The sequence below is a fragment of the Oncorhynchus keta genome, chromosome 21 (assembly GCF_023373465.1).
Source record: "Oncorhynchus keta strain PuntledgeMale-10-30-2019 chromosome 21, Oket_V2, whole genome shotgun sequence".
NCBI classification, from domain to species: Eukaryota; Metazoa; Chordata; class Actinopteri; order Salmoniformes; family Salmonidae; genus Oncorhynchus; species Oncorhynchus keta.
The window spans coordinates 53,708,252-53,731,626 of NC_068441.1; the positions used below are offsets into that span (position 1 = coordinate 53,708,252).

A 23,375-nucleotide genomic window follows, 5' to 3' on the forward strand; every position below is an offset into this window, starting at 1 on the left:
TAATGTTCCTATCCACCCAGTAAGGCCAGCAGGCTAATGTTCCTATCCACCCAGTAAGGCCAGCAGGCTAATGTTCCTATCAACTCAGTAAGACCAGCAGGCTAATGTTCCTATCCACCCAGTAAGGCCAGCAGGCTAATGTTCCTATCAACTCAGTAAGACCAGCAGGCTAATGTTCCTATCCACCCAGTAAGGCCAGCAGGCTAATGTTCCTATCAACTCAGTAAGACCAGCAGGCTAATGTTCCTATCCACTCAGTAAGGCTAAAGCAGGCTAATGTTCCTATCCACCCAGTAAGGCCAGCAGGCTAATGTTCCTATCCACTCAGTAAGGCCAGCAGGCTAATGTTCCTATCCACTCAGTAAGGCCAGCAGGCTAATGTTCCTATCCACTCAGTAAGGCCAGCAGGCTAATGTTCCTATCCACTCAGTAAGGCCAGCAGGCTAATGTTCCTATCCACTCAGTAAGGCCAGCAGGCTAATGTTCCTATCCACTCAGTAAGGCCAGCAGGCTAATGTTCCTATCCACTCAGTAAGGCCAGCAGGCTAATGTTCCTATCCACTCAGTAAGGCCAGCAGGCTAATGTTCCTATCCACCCAGTAAGGCCAGCAGGCTAATGTTCCTATCCACTCAGTAAGGCCAGCAGGCTAATGTTCCTATCCACCCAGTAAGGCCAGCAGGCTAATGTTCCTATCCACTCAGTAAGGCCAGCAGGCTAATGTTCCTATAGACTCAGTAAGATCAGCAGGCTAATGTTCCTATAGACCCAGTAAGATCAGCAGGCTAATGTTCCTATAGACCCAGTAAGATCAGCAGGCTAATGTTCCTATAGACCCAGTAAGATCAGCAGGCTAATGTTCCTATAGACCCAGTAAGATCAGCAGGCTAATGTTCCTATAGACCCAGTAAGGCCAGCAGGCTAATGTTCCTATAGACTCAGTAAGATCAGCAGGCTAATGTTCCTATCCACCCAGTAAGATCAGCAGGCTAATGTTCCTATAGACCCAGTAAGATCAGCAGGCTAATGTTCCTATCCACCCAGTAAGGCCAGCAGGCTAATGTTCCTATAGACCCAGTAAGATCAGCAGGCTAATGTTCCTATCCACCCAGTAAGGCCCAGCAGGCTAATGTTCCTATCCACCCAGTAAGGCCAGCAGGCTAATGTTCCTATAGACTCAGTAAGGCCAGGAGGCTAATGTTCCTATCCACTCAGTAAGGCCAGCAGGCTAATGTTCCTATCCACTCAGTAAGGCCAGCAGGCTAATGTTCCTATAGACCCAGTAAGGCCAGGAGGCTAATGTTCCTATCCACTCAGTAAGGCCAGCAGGCTAATGTTCCTATCCACTCAGTAAGGCCAGCAGGCTAATGTTCCTATCCACTCAGTAAGGCCAGCAGGCTAATGTTCCTATAGACCCAGTAAGGCCAGGAGGCTAATGTTCCTATCCACTCAGTAAGGACAGCAGGCTAATGTTCCTATAGACCCAGTAAGGCCAGGAGGCTAATGTTCCTATCCACTCAGTAAGGCCAGCAGGCTAATGTTCCTATCCACTCCAGTAAGGCCAGCAGGCTAATGTTCCTATAGACCCAGTAAGACCAGCAGGCTAATGTTCCTATAGACTCAGTAAGGCCAGCAGGCTAATGTTCCTATCCACTCAGTAAGGCCAGCAGGCTAATGTTCCTATCCACTCAGTAAGGCCAGCAGGCTAATGTTCCTATAGACCCAGTAAGGCCAGCAGGCTAATGTTCCTATCCACTCAGTAAGGCCAGCAGGCTAATGTTCCTATCCACTCAGTAAGACCAGCAGGCTAATGTTCCTATCCACCCAGTAAGGCCAGCAGGCTAATGTTCCTATAGACCCAGTAAGACCAGCAGGCTAATGTTCCTATCCACCCAGTAAGACCAGCAGGCTAATGTTCCTATCCACTCAGTAAGGCCAGCAGGCAAATGTTCTTATCCACTCAGTCAGGCCAGCAGGCTAATGTTCCTATCCACTCAGTAAGGCCAGCAGGCTAATGTTCCTATAGACCCAGTAAGGCCAGCAGGCTAATGTTCTTATCCACTCAGTCAGGCCAGCAGGCTAATGTTCCTATCCACTCAGTAAGGCCAGCAGGCTAATGTTCCTATCCACTCAGTAAGGCCAGCAGGCTAATGTTCCTATCCACCAGTAAGGCCAGCAGGCTAATGTTCCTATCCACCCAGTAAGGCCAGCAGGCTAATGTTCCTATCCACCCAGTAAGGCCAGCAGGCTAATGTTCCTATCCACCCAGTAAGGCCAGCAGGCTAATGTTCCTATCCACTCAGTAAGGCCAGCAGGCTAATGTTCCTATCCACCCAGTAAGGCCAGCAGGCTAATGTTCCTATCCACTCAGTAAGGCCAGCAGGCTAATGTTCCTATAGACCCAGTAAGACCAGCAGGCTAATGTTCCTATCCACTCAGTAAGGCCAGCAGGCTAATGTTCCTATAGACCCAGTAAGGCCAGCAGGCTAATGTTCCTATCCACTCAGTAAGACCAGCAGGCTAATGTTCCTATCCACCCAGTAAGGCCAGCAGGCTAATGTTCCTATCCACCCAGTAAGGCCAGCAGGCTAATGTTCCTATCCACTCAGTAAGGCCAGGAGGCTAATGTTCCTATAGACCCAGTAAGACCAGCAGGCTAATGTTCCTATCCACTCAGTAAGGCCAGCAGGCTAATGTTCCTATCCACTCAGTAAGGCCAGCAGGCTAATGTTCCTATAGACCCAGTAAGACCAGCAGGCTAATGTTCCTATAGACTCAGTAAGGCCAGCAGGCTAATGTTCCTATCCACTCAGTAAGGCCAGCAGGCTAATGTTCCTATCCACTCAGTAAGGCCAGCAGGCTAATGTTCCTATCCACTCAGTAAGGCCAGCAGGCTAATGTTCCTATAGACCCAGTAAGGCCAGCAGGCTAATGTTCCTATCCACCAGTAAGGCCAGCAGGCTAATGTTCCTATCCACTCAGTAAGGCCAGCAGGCTAATGTTCCTATCCACTCAGTAAGGCCAGCAGGCTAATGTTCCTATAGACCCAGTAAGGCCAGCAGGCTAATGTTCCTATCCACTCAGTAAGGCCAGCAGGCTAATGTTCCTATCCACTCAGTAAGGCCAGCAGGCTAATGTTCCTATCCACTCAGTAAGGCCAGCAGGCTAATGTTCCTATCCACTCAGTAAGGCCAGCAGGCTAATGTTCCTATAGACCCAGTAAGGCCAGCAGGCTAATGTTCCTATCCACTCAGTAAGGCCAGCAGGCTAATGTTCCTATCAACTCAGTAAGATCAGCAGGCTAATGTTCCTATCCACTCAGTAAGGCCAGCAGGCTAATGTTCCTATCCACTCAGTAAGGCCAGCAGGCTAATGTTCCTATCCACCCAGTAAGGCCAGCAGGCTAATGTTCCTATCCACCCAGTAAGGCCAGCAGGCTAATGTTCCTATCCACCCAGTAAGGCCAGCAGGCTAATGTTCTTATCCACTCAGTAAGGCCAGCAGGCTAATGTTCCTATAGACCCAGTAAGATCAGCAGGCTAATGTTCCTATCCACCCAGTAAGGCCAGCAGGCTAATGTTCCTATCCACTCAGTAAGGCCAGGAGGCTAATGTTCCTATCAACTCCCAGTAAGGCCAGCAGGCTAATGTTCCTATCCACTCAGTAAGGCCAGCAGGCTAATGTTCCTATCCACTCAGTAAGGCCAGCAGGCTAATGTTCCTATCAACTCAGTAAGGCCAGCAGGCTAATGTTCCTATCCACCCAGTAAGGCCAGCAGGCTAATGTTCCTATCGACTCAGTAAGGCCAGCAGGCTAATGTTCCTATCCACTCAGTAAGGCCAGCAGGCTAATGTTCCTATCCACCCAGTAAGGCCAGCAGGCTAATGTTCCTATCCACCCAGTAAGGCCAGCAGGCTAATGTTCCTATCCACTCAGTAAGGCCAGCAGGCTAATGTTCCTATCAACTCAGTAAGGCCAGCAGGCTAATGTTCCTATCCACCCAGTAAGGCCAGCAGGCTAATGTTCCTATCCACCCAGTAAGGCTAGCAGGCTAATGTTCCTATCCACCCAGTAAGGCCAGCAGGCTAATGTTCCTATCAACTCAGTAAGGCCAGCAGGCTAATGTTCCTATCCACTCAGTAAGGCCAGCAGGCTAATGTTCCTATCCACCCAGTAAGACCAGCAGGCTAATGTTCCTATAGACCCAGTAAGGCCAGCAGGCTAATGTTCCTATCCACCCAGTAAGACCAGCAGGCTAATGTTCCTATAGACCCAGTAAGGCCAGCAGGCTAATGTTCCTATCCACCCAGTAAGGCCAGCAGGCTAATGTTCCTATCCACTCAGTAAGGCCAGCAGGCTAATGTTCCTATCCACCCAGTAAGGCCAGCAGGCTAATGTTCCTATCCACCCAGTAAGGCTAGCAGGCTAATGTTCCTATCCACCCAGTAAGGCCAGCAGGCTAATGTTCCTATCCACCCAGTAAGGCCAGCAGGCTAATGTTCCTATAGACCCAGTAAGACCAGCAGGCTAATGTTCCTATCCACCCAGTAAGACCAGCAGGCTAATGTTCCTATCCACTCAGTAAGGCCAGGAGGCTAATGTTCCTATAGACCCAGTAAGGCCAGCAGGCTAATGTTCCTATAGACTCAGTAAGTCCAGCAGGCTAATGTTCCTATAGACCCAGTAAGACCAGCAGGCTAATGTTCCTATCCACCCAGTAAGGCCAGCAGGCTAATGTTCCTATAGACCCAGTAAGGCCAGCAGGCTAATGTTCCTATAGACCCAGTAAGGCCAGCAGGCTAATGTTCCTATAGACCCAGTAAGGCCAGCAGGCTAATGTTCCTATCCACCCAGTAAGACCAGCAGGCTAATGTTCCTATAGACCCAGTAAGACCAGCAGGCTAATGTTCCTATAGACTCAGTAAGACCAGCAGGCTAATGTTCCTATCCACCCAGTAAGATCAGCAGGCTAATGTTCCTATCCACCCAGTAAGACCAGCAGGCTAATGTTCCTATCCACCCAGTAAGACCAGCAGGCTAATGTTCCTATCCACCCAGTAAGACCAGCAGGCTAATGTTCCTATAGACTCAGTAAGACCAGCAGGCTAATGTTCCTATCCACCCAGTAAGACCAGCAGGGTAATGTTCCTATAGACTCAGTAAGACCAGCAGGCTAATGTTCCTATCCACCCAGTAAGACCAGCAGGCTAATGTTCCTATCCACTCAGTAAGGCCAGCATATACCACAGTTGTAGAGCTATAGGAGAGGGTGTCCAGGTATACCACAGTTGTAGAGCTATAGGGAGAGGGTGTCCAGGTATACCACAGTTGTAGAGCTATAGGGAGAGGGTGTCCAGGTATACCACAGTTGTAGAGCTATAGGGAGAGGGTATCCAGGTATACCACAGTTGTAGAGCTATAGGGAGAGGGGGTGTCCAGGTATACCACATTGTAGAGCTATAGGGAGAGGGTGTCCAGGTATACCACAATTGTAGAGCTATAGGGAGAGGGTGTTTCCTATTTAACCCTGTGGTTCCCGTTATGTGTTGGTGCGTGATTGTACCTGTTATGTGTTAGTCTTGTGTGTTAGGGTTTGTAGTTCCCTACGTGGATGTATTGTACTGGTTATTTATCCAGAGTAAAGTATGTACTCAGTCCTGCTCGACTCTGTCCTCACCCATACACCGTTGACAACAGGTGATTAAACCACCATTTAATGGTATAATGGCAGCCATATTGGATTTTTGGATGAAACAACCGATTTGGAGTAGAGAAGGCTGATGGGAGGAGCTACAGGAAGACGGGCTCATTGGCTGGAATGGGAATACATGTGTAACTATTATGTGTTGTCAGGCAGGACCATACAACAGGCACACAGAATGAGACCACATTTGACTTGGAAAATGTAAATTCATCAAAAATATTCATAGTTGATATTTCCTCCTGTTGTATCTTTCTCTTTACAGGTCTATATTTCCTAGATGCATTAAGATATCCTACTGCTGTTCGTTTATGTTGGGAAGGCAACTGACTACTTGTTTTCCAAATGTTAGCAATATCAGAGCTTGTAATATTGGGTTACATGAGTTTGTAGGGGTATCTCAATAACTAAAGCCCCTTTGTTGATGGTTGGCCACCAGCCTAATGATGGCACAAACAGACCGGCATTCAGGCGGATTACATAGCTATCCTTTCACAAGTCCCGGTTCTTTTCTTACCTTAAGTCGCTTCTGGTAGACCAGCTGGCTGTTCTGTATGGAGAACCACCGTCTGGAAGGAGAGAGGAGGAGGGGAGGAAAGGATTAGAGAGGAGGAGGGGAGGAGAGGAGACAAGAGGACACGGAGTTAGATGAGGTACCACTCTGAATCAAACAGTACTGTTGTGTTTTTACATTTTTTATTTCACCTTTATTTAACCAGGTAGGTCAGTTGAGAACACCTTTATTTAACCAGGTAGGCTAGTTGAGAACACCTTTATTTAACCGCTGGGGTGGCAGCGTAGCCTAGTGGTTAGAGCGTTGGACTAGTAACCGGAAAGGTTGCGAGTTCAAACCCCTGAGCTGACAAGGTACAAATCTGTCGTTCTGCCCCTGAACAGGCAGTTAACCCACTGTTTCCAGGCCGTCATTGAAAATAAGAATATGTTCTTAACTGACTTGCCTGGTTAAATAAAGGTATTAAAAAATTTTTTTTAACCAGGTAGGCCAGTTGAGAACACCTTTATTTAACCAGGTAAGCCAGTTGAGAACACCTTTATTTAACCAGGTAGGTCAGTTGAGAACACCTTTATTTAACCAGGTAGGCTAGTTGAGAACACCTTTATTTAACCAGGTAGGCCAGTTGAGAACAAGTTCTCATTTACCACCTGGCCAAGATAAAGCAAAGCCGTGTGACACCAACAACCACACAGAGTTACACATGGAGTAAAGATGGAGTAAACAAAACATACAGTCAATAACACAATCCAATTTGCTGACTAGAGTGTTGGAGGCTATTTTGTAAATGACATCGCCGAAGTCAAGGATCGGTAGGATAGTCAGTTTTACGAGGGTAAGTTTGGCAGCATGAGTGAAGGATGCTTTATTGCGAAATAGAAGCCGATTCTAGATTTAATTTTGGTTTGGAGATGCTATTAAAATTTCGATTATCGTGGATTTAGTTGCATATCGCGAGGGCTATTCAATGCTAATGCAGAATTCACAGAAGGTTTTGTGCTGGTCAAGGGCAGTCAGGTCTGGAGTGAACCAAGGGCTATATCTGTTCTTAGTTCTACATTTTTTGCAAGGGGCATGCTTATTTAAGATTGAGAAAAGCACTTTTAAAGATAACCAGGTATCCTCTACTGACGGGATGAGGTCAATATCCTTCCAGGATACCCGGGCCAGGTCGATTAGAAAGGCCTGCTCGCTGAAGCGTTTTAGGGAGCGTTTGACAGTGATGAGTGGTGTTTTGACCGAAGACCCATTATGAGCAGTGATCGCTGAGATCCTGGTTGAAGACAGCAGTGGTGTATTTAGAGGGCAGGGGTTGGTCAGGATGATATCTATGAGGGTGCCCGTGTTTTACGGATTTAGGTTGTACCTGGTAGGTTCCTTGATGATTTGTGTGAGATTGAGGGCATCTAGTTTAGATTGTAGGATGGCTGGGGTGTTAAGCATATCCCAGTTTAGGTCAGCAAGCAGTACAAACTGAAGATAAATGGGGGCAGAGGGGGTCTATAACAAGCAGCAACAGTGAGGACTTATTTCTGGAAAGGTGTTGTAGTTGAGGTGGTTCTATCTCACCTGTTCCAGGTCTTGAAGGCATTGGAGGCCTCTTGAACAGGTAACCTTCCATCACCACTCCGTTAGGAGCGTCCACGTTGAACTCCACCTTATTATCATAGGAGAAGTCCTGGAGACCAAGACAAAGGAGGGAGGGGAGACTGGGGTTATGTCTGTGTCTGTAGCTAACTTGGAGAGGAGAGGAGAGGAGAGGGAGAGGAGTTAAGGAGAGGAGAGACAGAGGAGAGGAGAGGAGGGAGGAGAGGAGAGGAGAAGAGAGGAGAGGAGGGTTAATGGAGAGGCTAACTTACAGAGGAGAGGAGAGGAGAGGAGAGGAGAGGAGAGGAGGGTTAATGTCTGTGTCTGTAGAGACTTACAGAGGAGAGGAGAGGGAGAGGAGGAGGGAGAGGTCTGTAGAGGGAGAGGGAAGAGGAGAGGAGAGGAGAGGAGAGGAGGGTTAATGTTTGTGTCTGTTGCTAACTTACGGGGTTGAGACTGTGGTTAGAGTCTGAAGTAAACTGTAAATCTTTAAAGCTAACTGGGCAAAAAAAAATTCCTGTAGTATGAACTATGGTACAACTGTATATTATGTTACTGTGCAGTAAATATATATATATATACACACACCAGTCAAAAAGTTCAGACACACCAACTCATTCAAGGGTTTTTCTTTATTTGCACTAGTTTCTACATTGTAGAATAATAGTGACGACATCAACACTATGAAATAACACATAGGAATCATGTGGTAACCAAAAAAGTGTTAAACAAATCAAGGCAGCCACCCTTTGCCTTGATGACAGCTTTGCACACCCTTGGTATTATCTCAACCAGCTTCATGAGGTAGTCACCAGGAATGCATTTCAATTAACAGGTGTGCATTGTTAAAAGTTAATGTATGGTATTTCTTTCCTTCTTAGTGTGTTTGAGCCAATCAGCTGTGTTGTGACCAGGTAGGGGTGGTATACAGAAGATAGCCCTATTTGGTAAAAAGTCCATATTATGGCAAGAAGAGCTCAAATAAGCAAAGAGAAACAACAGTCCATCATTACTTTAAGACATGAAGGTCAGTCAACCAGGAACATTTCAAGACCTGAACATTTCTTCAAGTGCAGTTGCAAAAACCATCAAGCGCTATGATGAAACTGGCTCTCATGAGGACTGCCACAGGAAAGGAAGACCCAGAGTTACCTCTGCTGCAGAGGATACGTTCATTAGAGTTATCAGCCTCGGATTGCAGCCCAAATAGATGCTTCACAGAGTTCAAATAACAGACACATCTCAACATCAACTGTTCAGAGGAGACTGTGTGAATCAGGCCTTCATGGTCGAATTGCAAAAAGAAATCACTACTAAAGGACACCAATAAGAAGATTGCTTGGGCCAAGAAACATGAGCAATTTACATGAGACCAGTGGAAATCTGCCATTTGGTATAATGAGTCCAAATTTGAGATTTTGGGTTCCAACCACCGTGTCTTTGTGAGACGCAGAGTGAACGGATGATCTCTGCATGTGTGGTTCCCACCGTGAAGCATGGAGGAGGAGGTGTGATGGTGTGGGGTGCTTTGCTGGTGACACTCAGTGATTTATTTGGAATTCAAGGCACACTTAACCAGCAAAGCTACAACAGCATTCTGCAGCGATACGCCATCCCATCTGGTTTGCATTTAGTGGGACTATCATTTGTTTTTCAACAGGACAATGAACCAACACACCTCCAGGCTGTGTAGGGGCTATTTGAACAAGAAGGAGAGAGATGGAGTGCTGCATCAGATTACCTGGCCTCCACAATCACCCGACCTCAACCCAGTTGAGATGGTTTGGGATGAGTTGCACCGCAAAGTGAAGGAAAAGGTGTGGCTACACTTTTTTTTGGTTACTACATGATTCCATGTGTGTTATTTCATAGTTTTGATGTCTTCACTATTATTCTACAATGTAGAAAAGAGTAAAACAATTAGATACGTGTTTCCAAACTTTTGACTGGTACTGTATATTACATGCAGTAAAATATAAATATATATATTTTTTTAGCCACACCTTTGCCTTGATGATAGCTTTGCACACTCTTGCCATTCTCTCAACCAGACAGACAGACAGACAGACAGACAGACGACAGACAGACAGACAGACAGACAGACAGACAGACAGACAGACAGACAGACAGACAGACAGACAGACAGACAGACAGACAGACAGACAGACAGACAGACAGACAGACAGACAGACAGACAGACAGACAGACAGACAGACAGACAGACAGACAGACAGACAGACAGACAGACAGACGACAGACAGACAGACAGACAGACTGAACGGAACAGACAGACGAACGGAGCAGACAGATGAGACAGACAGACAGACAGACATCACAGACAGACAGACAGACAGACAGACAGACAGACAGACACAGACAGACAGACAGACAGACAGACAGACAGAGTTACACAGGGACAGACAGAAGACAGACAGACAGGAGATAACAGACAGACAGACAGACAGACAGACAGACTGACAGACAGACAGACAGACAGACAGACAGACAGTCTGCCAGACAGACAACAGACAGACAGACAGACTGACAGACAGACAGACAGACAGACAGACAGACAGACCAGACTATAACAGACAGACAGACAGACAGACAGACAGAAAACAGACAGACAGACGAACAGACAGAACAGACAGACAGACAGACACACGACCTACAGAACACACACACACACACACACACACACACACACACACACACACACACACACACACACACACACACACACACTGAACTAAGAACTATAAGGAACGGAACGGCATCCGACATAGTGTATGACGCAGATCATTGTGTAAGCATCACACAGAACTCAAATACTCCTGTCTCTGAAAAGATCCTCAAGGTTTCTACACAGACAACACATGTGTTCTCTTGCAACAACAGAATCCAGCTGTCTGGGACTAAAGAGTTACATTTCAGGACGGGTTCACCTAAACTCCATAGAACAGGAGATAACCTCTGGGGTTATAACCACAGAACGCTGCTACTACAGAACTGTCTGTCTGTCTGTCTGTCACCTAGGACTATAACCACAGAACTGTCTGTCTGTCTGCCTGTCACCTAGGACTATAACCTACAGAACTGTCTGTCTGTCTGCCTGTCACCTAGGACTATAACCTACAGAACTGTCTGTCTGTCTGCCTGTCACCTAGGACTATAACCTACAGAACTGTCTGTCTGTCTGAACTGTCCTGTCACCTAGACTATAACCTACAGAACTGTCTGTCTGTCTGCTTGTCACCTAGGACTATAACCTACAGAACTGTCTGTCTGTCTGCTTGTCACCTAGGACTACGACCTACAGAACTGTCTGTCTGCTTGTCACCTAGGACTACAACCTACAGAACTGTCTGTCTGCTTGTCACCTAGGACTACAACCCACAGAACTCTCTGTCTGCTTGTCACCTAAGACTATAACCTACAGAACTGTCTGTCTGTCTGCTTGTCACCTAGGACTATAACCTACAGAACTGTCTGTCTGCTTGTCACCTAGGACTACAACCCACAGAACTGTCTGTCTGCTTGTCACCTAGGACTACAACCTACAGAACTGTCTGTCTGCTTGTCACCTAGGACTATAACCTACAGAACTGTCTGTCTGCTTGTCACCTAGACTACAACCTACAGAACTGTCTGTCTGCTTGTCACCTAGGACTATAACCTACAGAACTGTCTGTCTGCTTGTCACCTAGGACTATAACCTACAGAACTGTCTGTCTGCTTGTCACCTAGGACTACAACCTACAGAACTGTCTGTCTGCTTGTCACCTAGGACTATAACCTACAGAACTGTCTGTCTGCTTGTCACCTAGGACTACAACCTACAGAACTGTCTGTCTGCTTGTCACCTAGGACTACAACCCACAGAACTGTCTGTCTGCTTGTCACCTAGGACTAGAACCTACAGAACTGTCTGTCTGCTTGTCACCTAGGACTACAACCTACATAACTGTCTGTCTGCCTGTCACCTAGGACTACAACCTACAGAACTGTCTGTCTGTCTGCTTGTCACCTAGGACTATAACCTACAGAACTGTCTGTCTGCTTGTCACCTAGGACTATAACCTACAGAACTGTCTGTCTGCTTGTCACCTAGACTACAACCCACAGAACTGTCTGTCTGCTTGTCACCTAGAACTGTCTGACTATAACCTACAGAACTGTCTGTCTCTGCTTTCACCTAGGACTACAACCTACAGAACTGTCTGTCTGCTTGTCACCTAGGACTACAACCCACAGAACTGTCTGTCTGCTTGTCACCTAGGACTAGAACCTACAGAACTGTCTGTCTGCTTGTCACCTAGGACTACAGAATCCGTCTGTCTGCTTGTCACCCTACATAACTGTCTGTCTGCCTGTCACCTAGGACTACAACCTACAGAAACTGTCTGTCTGCTTGTCACCTAGGGACTACAACCTACAGAACTGTCTGTCTGCTTGTCACCTAGGACTACAACCTACAGAACTGTCTGTCTGCTTGTCACCTAGGACTACAACTGTCTGTCCTGTCAGAACTGTCTGTCTGCTTGTCACCTAGGACTACAACCTACAGAATTGTCTGTCTGCTTGTCACCTAGGACTACAACCTACATAACTGTCTGTCTGCCTGTCTGCGTGTCACCTAGGACTACAACCTACAGAACTGTCTGTCTGCTTGTCACCTAGGACTACAACCCACAGAACTGTCTGTCTGCTTGTCACCTAGGACTACAACCTACAGAACTGTCTGTCTGCTTGTCACCTAGGACTACAACCTACAGAACTGTCTGTCTGCTTGTCACCTAGGACTACAACCTACAGAACTGTCTGTCTGCTTGTCACCTAGGACTACAACCTACAGAACTGTCTGTCTGCTTGTCACCTAGGACTACAACCTACAGAACTGTCTGTCTGCTTGTCACCTAGGACTACAACCTACAGAACTGTCTGTCTGCTTGTCACCTAGGACTATAACCCACAGAACTGTCTGTCTCCTAGTCACCTAGGACTACAACCCACAGAACTGTCTGTCTGCTTGTCACCTAGGACTATAACCTACAGAACTGTCTGTCTGCTTGTCACCTAGGACTACAACCCACAGAACTGTCTGTCTGCTTGTCACCTAGGACTACAACCCACAGAACTGTCTGTCTGCTTGTCACCTAGGACTACAACCCACAGAACTGTCTGTCTGCTTGTCACCTAGGACTACAACCTACAGAACTGTCTGTCTGCTTGTCACCTAGGACTACAACCTACAGAACTGTCTGTCTGCTTGTCACCTAGGACTACAACCTACAGAACTGTCTGTCTGCTTGTCACCTAGGACTACAACCTACAGAACTGTCTGTCTGCTTGTCACCTAGGACTACAACCTACAGAACTGTCTGTCTGCTTGTCACCTAGGACTACAACCTACAGAACTGTCTGTCTGCTTGTCACCTAGGACTACAACCTACATAACTGTCTGTCTGCCTGTCTGCGTGTCACCTAGGACTACAACCTACAGAACTGTCTGTCTGCTTGTCACCTAGGACTACAACCTACAGAACTGTCTGTCTGCTTGTCACCTAGGACTATAACCTACAGAACTGTCTGTCTGTCTGCTTGTCACCTAGGACTATAACCTACAGAACTGTCTGTCTGTATGCTTGTCACCTAGGACTATAACCTACAGAACTGTCTGTCTGCTTGTGACCTAGGACTACAACCTACATAACTGTCTGTCTGCTTGTCACCTAGGACTACAACCTACAGAACTGTCTGTCTGTCTGTCTGCTTGTCACCTAGGACTAAGACCTACAGAACTGTCTGTCTGCTTGTCACCTAGGACTACAACCCACATAACTGTCTGTCTGCTTGTCACCTAGGACTACAACTACAGAACTGTCTGTCTGCTTGTCACCTAGGACTACAACCTACAGAACTGTCTGTCTGCTTGTCACCTAGGACTACAACCTACAGAACTGTCTGTCTGCTTGTCACCTAGGACTATAACCTACAGAACTGTCTGTCTGCTTGTCACCTAGGACTACAACCTACAGAACTGTCTGTCTGCTTGTCACCTAGGACTACAACCTACAGAACTGTCTGTCTGCTTGTCACCTAGGACTACAACCTACAGAACTGTCTGTCTGCTTGTCACCTAGGACTACAACCTACAGAACTGTCTGTCTGCTTGTCACCTAGGACTACAACCTACAGAACTGTCTGTCTGCTTGTCACCTAGGACTACAACCTACAGAACTGTCTGTCTGCTTGTCACCTAGGACTATAACCTACAGAACTGTCTGTCTGCTTGTCACCTAGGACTACAACCTACAGAACTGTCTGTCTGCTTGTCACTAGGACTACAACCTACAGAACTGTCTGTCTGCTTGTCACCTAGGACTACAACCTACAGAACTGTCTGTCTGCTTGTCACCTAGGACTACAACCTACAGAACTGTCTGTCTGCTTGTCACCTAGGACTACAACCTACAGAACTGTCTGTCTGCTTGTCACCTAGGACTACAACCTACAGAACTGTCTGTCTGCTTGTCACCTAGGACTACAACCTACAGAACTGTCTGTCTGCTTGTCACCTAGGACTACAACCTACAGAACTGTCTGTCTGCTTGTCACCTAGGACTACAACCCACAGAACTGTCTGTCTGCTTGTCACCTAGGACTACAACCCACAGAACTGTCTGTCTGCTTGTCACCTAGGACTACAACCTACAGAACTGTCTGTCTGCTTGTCACCTAGGACTACAACCTACAGAACTGTCTGTCTGCTTGTCACCTAGGACTACAACCTACAGAACTGTCTGTCTGCTTGTCACCTAGGACTACAACCTACAGAACTGTCTGTCTGCTTGTCACCTAGGACTACAACCTACAGAACTGTCTGTCTGCTTGTCACCTAGGACTACAACCTACAGAACTGTCTGTCTGCTTGTCACCTAGGACTACAACCTACATAACTGTCTGTCTGCCTGTCTGCGTGTCACCTAGGACTACAACCTACAGAACTGTCTGTCTGCTTGTCACCTAAGACTACAACCTACAGAACTGTCTGTCTGCTTGTCACCTAGGACTATAACCTACAGAACTGTCTGTCTGCTTGTCAACTAGGACTATAACCTACAGAACTGTCTGTCTGCTTGTCACCTAGGACTATAACCTACAGAACTGTCTGTCTGCTTGTCACCTAGGACTACAACCTACAGAACTGTCTGTCTGCTTGTCACCTAGGACTACAACCACATAACTGTCTGTCTGCCTGTCTGCGTGTCACCTAGGACTACAACCTACAGAACTGTCTGTCTGCTTGTCACCTAGACTACAACCTACAGAACTGTCTGTCTGCTTGTCACCTAGGACTACAACCTACAGAACTGTCTGTCTGCTTGTCACCTAGGACTACAACCTACAGAACTGTCTGTCTGCTTGTCACCTAGGACTACAACCTACATAACTGTCTGTCTGCCTGTCTGCGCTTGTCACCTAGGACTACAACCTACAGAACTGTCTGTCTGCTTGTCACCTAAGACTACAACCTACAGAACTGTCTGTCTGCTTGTCACCTAGGACTATAACCTACAGAACTGTCTGTCTGCTTGTCAACTAGGACTATAACCTACAGAACTGTCTGTCTGCTTGTCACCTAGGACTATAACCTACAGAACTGTCTGTCTGCTTGTCACCTAGGACTACAACCTACAGAACTGTCTGTCTGCTTGTCACCTAGGACTACAACCTACATAACTGTCTGTCTGCCTGTCTGCGTGTCACCTAGGACTACAACCTACAGAACTGTCTGTCTGCTTGTCACCTAGGACTACAACCTACAGAACTGTCTGTCTGCTTGTCACCTAGGACTACAACCTACAGAACTGTCTGTCTGCTTGTCACCTAGGACTACAACCTACAGAACTGTCTGTCTGCTTGTCACCTAGGACTATAACCTATAGAACTGTCTGTCTGCTTGTCACCTAGGACTACAACCTACAGAACTGTCTATCTGCTTGTCACCTAGGACTAAGACCTACAGAACTGTCTGTCTGCTTGTCACCTAGGACTACAACCCACATAACTGTCTGTCTGCTTGTCACCTAGGACTATAACCTACATAACTGTCTGTCTGTCTGCTTGTCACCTAGGACTACAACCTACAGAACTGTCTGTCTGCTTGTCACCTAGGACTACAACCTACAGAATTGTCTGTCTGCTTGTCACCTAGGACTACAACCTACATAACTGTCTGTCTGCCTGTCTGCGTGTCACCTAGGACTACAACCTACAGAACTGTCTGTCTGCTTGTCACCTAAGACTACAACCTACAGAATTGTCTGTCTGCTTGTCACCTAGGACTACAACCTAGATAACTGTCTGTCTGCTTGTCACCTAGGACTATAACCTACAGAACTGTCTGTCTGCTTGTCACCTAGGACTACAACCTACATAACTGTCTGTCTGCTTGTCACCTAGGACTATAACCTACAGAACTGTCTGTCTGCTTGTCAACTAGGACTATAACCTACAGAACTGTCTGTCTGCTTGTCACCTAGGACTACAACCTACAGAACTGTCTGTCTGCTTGTCATCTAGGACTACAACCTACAGAACTGTCTGTCTGCTTGTCACCTAGGACTACAACCTACAGAACTGTCTGTCTGCTTGTCACCTAGGACTACAACCTACAGAACTGTCTGTCTGCTTGTCACCTAGGACTACAACCCACAGAACTGTCTGTCTGCTTGTCACCTAGGACTACAACCTACAGAACTGTCTGTCTGCTTGTCACCTAGGACTACAACCTACAGAACTGTCTGTCTGCTTGTCACCTAGGACTACAACCTACATAACTGTCTGTCTGCCTGTCTGCGTGTCACCTAGGACTACAACCTACAGAACTGTCTGTCTGCTTGTCACCTAAGACTACAACCTACAGAACTGTCTGTCTGCTTGTTACCTAGGACTATAACCTACAGAACTGTCTGTCTGCTTGTCAACTAGGACTATAACCTACAGAACTGTCTGTCTGCTTGTCACCTAGGACTATAACCTACAGAACTGTCTGTCTGCTTGTCACCTAGGACTACAACCTACAGAACTGTCTGTCTGCTTGTCACCTAGGACTACAACCTACATAACTGTCTGTCTGCCTGTCTGCGTGTCACCTAGGACTACAACCTACAGAACTGTCTGTCTGCTTGTCACCTAAGACTACAACCTACAGAACTGTCTGTCTGCTTGTCACCTAGGACTACAACCTACAGAACTGTCTGTCTGCTTGTCACCTAGGACTACAACCTACAGAACTGTCTGTCTGCTTGTCACCTAGGACTACAACCTACATAACTGTCTGTCTGCCTGTCTGCGTGTCACCTAGGACTACAACCTACAGAACTGTCTGTCTGCTTGTCACCTAAGACTACAACCTACAGAACTGTCTGTCTGCTTGTTACCTAGGACTATAACCTACAGAACTGTCTGTCTGCTTGTCAACTAGGACTATAACCTACAGAACTGTCTGTCTGCTTGTCACCTAGGACTATAACCTACAGAACTGTCTGTCTGCTTGTCACCTAGGACTACAACCTACAGAACTGTCTGTCTGCTTGTCACCTAGGACTACAACCTACATAACTGTCTGTCTGCCTGTCTGCGTGTCACCTAGGACTACAACCTACAGAACTGTCTGTCTGCTTGTCACCTAGGACTACAACCTACAGAACTGTCTGTCTGCTTGTCACCTAGGACTACAACCTACAGAACTGTCTGTCTGCTTGTCACCTAGGACTACAACCTACAGAACTGTCTGTCTGCTTGTCACCTAGGACTATAACCTACAGAACTGTCTGTCTGCTTGTCACCTAGGACTACAACCTACAGAACTGTCTGTCTGCTTGTCACCTAGGACTACAACCTACAGAACTGTCTGTCTGCTTGTCACCTAGGACTACAACCTACAGAACTGTCTGTCTGCTTGTCACCTAGGACTACAACTTACAGAACTGTCTGTCTGCTTGTCACCTAGGACTACAACCTACAGAACTGTCTGTCTGCTTGTCACCTAGGACTACAACCTACAGAATTGTCTGTCTGCTTGTCACCTAGGACTACAACCTACATAACTGTCTGTCTGCCTGTCTGTGTGTCACCTAGGACTACAACCTACAGAACTGTCTGTCTGCTTGTCACCTAGGACTACAACCTACAGAATTGTCTGTCTGCCTGTCACCTAGGACTACAACCTACAGAACTGTCTGTCTGCTTGTCACCTAGGACTACAACCTACAGAACTGTCTGTCTGCTTGTCACCTAGGACTACAACCTACATAACTGTCTGTCTGCTTGTCACCTAGGACTATAACCTACAGAACTGTCTGTCTGCTTGTCAACTAGGACTATAACCTACAGAACTGTCTGTCTGCTTGTCACCTAGGACTACAACCCACAGAACTGTCTGTCTGCTTGTCACCTAGGACTACAACCTACAGAACTGTCTGTCTGCTTGTCACCTAGGACTACAACCCACAGAACTGTCTGTCTGCTTGTCACCTAGGACTACAACCTACAGAACTGTCTGTCTGCTTGTCACCTAGGACTACAACCTACAGAACTGTCTGTCTGCTTGTCACCTAGGACTACAACCTACAGAACTGTCTGTCTGCTTGTCACCTAGGACTACAACCCACAGAACTGTCTGTCTGCTTGTCACCTAGGACTACAACCCACAGAACTGTCTGTCTGCTTGTCACCTAGGACTACAACCTACAGAACTGTCTGTCTGCTTGTCACCTAGGACTACAACCTACAGAACTGTCTGTCTGCTTGTCACCTAGGACTACAACCTACAGAACTGTCTGTCTGCTTGTCACCTAGGACTACAACCCACAGAACTGTCTGTCTGCTTGTCACCTAGGACTACAACCTACAGAACTGTCTGTCTGCTTGTCACCTAGGACTACAACCTACAGAACTGTCTGTCTGCTTGTCACCTAGGACTACAACCTACAGAACTGTCTGTCTGCTTGTCACCTAGGACTACAACCTACAGAACTGTCTGTCTGCTTGTCACCTAGGACTACAACCTACAGAAGTAATAGAACTACTGTACATCATGTTGTAGATTAATATTATTATTATTATTTCTATTAAAAAAAATAATCCTTCCTGGAAGGCAATTATCATGTTCTGTTGTTGTTCTGTTCTGTTCCACCCTTTGTGTGTGTGTGTGTGTGTGTGTTGTCACACACACACACACACACACACACACACACACACACACACACACACACACACACACACCTCCTCAGGCTCTGATCTCATTGTGAATGGTAGACAGATGGGCCGGCGGCCGTCCTGACACATTTTATGCATTTCTACACATTTTGCCATGGGAGCAGAGAGACATGGTTACAGTGTTTAATATATCGGAGTGTGACTGACTAACCAAATCAATTGGCTCACCCCAGGTAATTCGAACATGATAACAAGTTTCGATAGCCACCCGCTCAACAAATTTACCAATCTAAAATAAATGTTAGCTGACGTGAGATAATTCAGGTGACTATCAGTGACTGATTTAACAAGAGAAAAACTACTAACATAACCACATTCCAATACTTCACCTTGTGTATTCTACTATTGTAACTCTCAACAGTATCTAAATACATTTTGGAAATATATCCGAGATGCATCCGTGTTGTAGAAAGCTGTTATTATTGTTGCCCTGGGAGATGTGTATGAATGTTTACCGTGCTATAATAAGCAACTATAAATGTCGTAAAATCTCACCAGTGTGTAATCCAACCTGCCAAATATCTTCATCTTTTGCAGAGTACAATCCAACAACATTTCACGTTTAAAAGTAAGTTCCAAATTCTCAAACATAAATAATTAAAAAATAATAAAACGAAGGTTTAAAGAAAAAAACGATGTTTCTGTTCAATTGTCAAAATGTTTTCATTTCCAATATTCCGGTTACGGATTAAGAGTCTGAACTGAAGACTTCAGAACAACACCGGAGAAACGGAGAATAACGGAACACAGAGTATCAGAACACCGGAGAAACGGAGAATTGCGGACACCGGAGAAACGGAGAATAACGGAACACCAGAGCATCAGAACACCGAATGTCAACAGTCTGCTCGCGCTGCAGTGACGTTTCGCGCTCACACCCACACTGCCTCCCGAAACCAGCTGCTCATGCTTGTACCTGCAGTGTGTGTGTATATAGACAGGGCCGGCTCTAGCGTTTTGGGGGCGCTGAGAGAGATTTGGTCGCGGGCCCCCCACCCGGGCCTCCTCTTGATGGTGGAGAGAATATTTTTGTTTTAAAGTACATTTCCTGTAATTCTGCACATTTTGCCATGGGGTGGAGATACATTTTCACTTTTAACGCTAATTTCATGCAATTCTACACATTTTGTCATGAGTTATTCCATGTTAATATGATATTTGAGTGGGAATGACTAACAAAATCAATGGGGACCCCCGGGAGGTCAGGGCCTTGCATGTCCAGTCGGTATTCCGCCATGGTCACTACAAGTTTAAATAGTTTAGCCAGCTAACTACCAATCTAAAAAGTGTTAGCTGACATGGCTAATTGAGTCACTGTCAGTAACTGACATACAGTAAGTGACAAGAGATGTACCACCAAACAGTAGCTGTTGATGTACCACCAAACTTAGAAATTGTACCATGTGTATTTTACTATTCCACTTCTCAGTAGTAAATTGAGACCCCGACTGAGTTCCTAAGGGCCCCCTAGCAGACTGCCTCATTAGCATACAGCTGTCATTTTTGTCGCGTTCGCAGAAGCCGCTGGAAAAGTCACCGCTTGCGTCCCCCGCGCAGAGCGATTTACGAGCCTTCCACTCTCTCCCGAGGCCCCTCAAAGCCTTGATACCCTGAGGCCAGGTCCTCTTTCTTCCCTCCTCCGTCCTGGAGGAGCCCAGCTTCCATCTGTCTGAGAGTCTATTGCTGCCTAATCAAGCACACGTTATGGCCCCCAACATTATGGCTCCCACAGGTCCCTACACCCCCAACACTAACACCCACCTACAGGTCCCTACACCCCCAACACTAACCCGCACCTACCTACCAACCTACCTCTCTCTCTATCCCTCTATCTCTCTATCCCTCTCAGGTCTCTCGCTCTCTGTTCAGTTCAATTCAATTCTACCACTCTATTCCTCTATCTTCTAGCTTCAAGGCAAGTAACACTAAATCATGCATGAGAGCACCAGCTGTTCCGGACGACTGTGTGATCACACTCTCCGTAGCCGAAGTAAGTAAGACCTTTAAACAGGTCAACATTCACAAGGCCACGAGGCCAGACCAGCTGGCAAGTCTCGTCACTGACATTTTCAACCTCTTCCTGACCCAGTCTGTAATACCAACATGTTTCAAGCAGACCACCATAGTCCCTGTGCCCAAGAATGTAAAGGTAACCTTCCTAAATGACTACAGCCTAGTAGCACTCACATCTGTAGCCATGAAGTGCTTTGAAATGCTGGTCATGGCTCACATCAACACCATAATCCCACTGACCTTAGACCCACACCGATTTGCATACCACCCCAAACAGATCCAGATGATGCAATCTCTATTGCACTCCACACTGCCCTTTCCCACCTGAACAAAAGGAACACCTACGTGAGAATGCTGTTCATTGACTACAGCTCAGCGTTCAACACCATAGTGCCCTCAAAGCTCATCACTAAGCTAAGGACCCTGGGACTAAACACCTCCCTCTGCAACTGGATCCTGGACATCCTGACGGGCCGCCCCCATGTGGTAAGTGTAGGCAACCACACATCCGCCACGCTGATCCTCAACACGGGTGCCCTCAGGGTGCGTGCTCAGTCCCCTGATGTACTACCTGTTCACCCATGACTGCATGGCCAGGCACGACTCCAACACCATCATCAAGTTTGCCGGTGACACAACAGTGGTAGGCCTGAGCATAGACAACAATGAGACAGCCTATAGGGAGGAGGTCAGAGACTTGGCCGTGTGGTGTCAGGACAACAACCTCTCCCTCAACGTGAGCAAAACAAAGGAGCTGATCGTGGACTATAGGAAAAGGAGGGTCATTAACATCCACGGGCCTTAAAGTATAGCGGGTCGAGAGTTTAAATGTCCTTGGTGTCCACATCACCAACGATCTATCATGGTCCAAGCACACCAAGACAGTCGCGAAGAGGGCATTACAATATTTGGCATGGGTTCCTATATCTTTAAAAAGTTCTACAGCCATTGAGAGCATCCTGACCGGTTGCATTACTACCTGGTATGGCAACTGCTTGGCATCCGACCATAAGGCACTATAGAGGGTAGTAGGTACGGCCCAGTACATCACTGGGGCCAAGTATCCTGCCATCCAGGACCTATATACTAAGTGGTGTCAGAGGAAGGCCCAGGAAATTGTCAAAGAACCCTAACTAAGTTAAGGACCCTGTGACTAAACACCTCCCCCAGTCACCCAAGTTATAGACTGTTTTCTCTGCTACCGCACGGTAAGCGGTACCGGAGTGCCAAGTCGAGGATCAAAAGGCTCCTCAACAGCTTCTACCCATGAGCCATAAGACTGCTGAACAATTAATCAAATGGCCACCGGACTATTTACATTGACCTCCCCTCCTTTGTTTTTACACTGCTGCTGTTTATTATCTATGGATAGTCACTTTACCCTTTAACCCCTATGTACAAATGTTATACCTCGAAGGAACCTGTTGACTCGGTACCGGTACCCCCTGTATATAGCCTCCACACTGACTCTGTACCGGTACCCCCTGTATATAGCCTCCACATTGACTCTGTACCGGTACCCCCTGTATATAGCCTCCACACTGACTCTGTACCGGTACCCCCTGTATATAGTCTCCACATTGACTCTGTACCGGTACCCCCTGTATATAGCCTCCACATTGACTCTGTACCGTAACCCCTGTATATAGCCTCCACATTGACTCTGTACCGGTACCCCTGTATATAGCCTCCACATTGACTCTGTACCGGTGCTCCCTGTATATAGCCTCCACATTGACTCTGTACCATAACACCCTGTATATAGTCTCCACATTGACTCGGTACCGGTACCCCTGTATATAGCCTCCACATTGACTCTGTACCGGTACCCCCTGTATATAGCCTCCACATTGACTCTGTACCATAACACCCCTGTATATAGTCTCCACATTGACTCTGTACCGGTACCCCTGTATATAGCCTCCACATTGACTCTGTACCGGTACCCCTGTATATAGCCTCCACATTGACTCTGTACCGGTGCTCCCTGTATATAACCTCCACATTGACTCTGTACCGGTACCCCCTGTATATAGCCTCCACATTGACTCTGTACCAGTGCTCCCTGTATATAACCTCCACATTGACTCTGTACCGGTGCTCCCTGTATATAGCCTCCACATTGACTCTGTACCGGTACCCCCTGTATATAGCCTCCACATTGACTCTGTACCGGTACCCCCTGTATATAGCTTCCACATTGACTCTGTACCGGTACCCCCTGTATATAGCCTCCACATTGACTCTGTACCAGTACCCCCTGTATATAGCCTCCA

General features: G+C 46.8%; 1 protein-coding gene across 1 annotated transcript in view; it reads right to left on the reverse strand.

The window, feature by feature from the left end:
* Positions 1-5,788: 5,788 nt before the first annotated feature.
* Positions 5,789-23,375, reverse strand: part of LOC127910536 (arf-GAP with coiled-coil, ANK repeat and PH domain-containing protein 3-like) — a 51,305-nt gene continuing 33,718 nt past the window's right edge. Inside the window, exons 10-11 of the mRNA XM_052474581.1 lie at positions 7,783-7,891; positions 5,789-5,811 (exon numbers count right to left, since the gene is read on the reverse strand). Of these exons, the coding sequence (XP_052330541.1) occupies positions 5,789-5,811; positions 7,783-7,891 (132 nt within the window). The remainder of the gene's footprint in view (positions 5,812-7,782; positions 7,892-23,375) is intronic.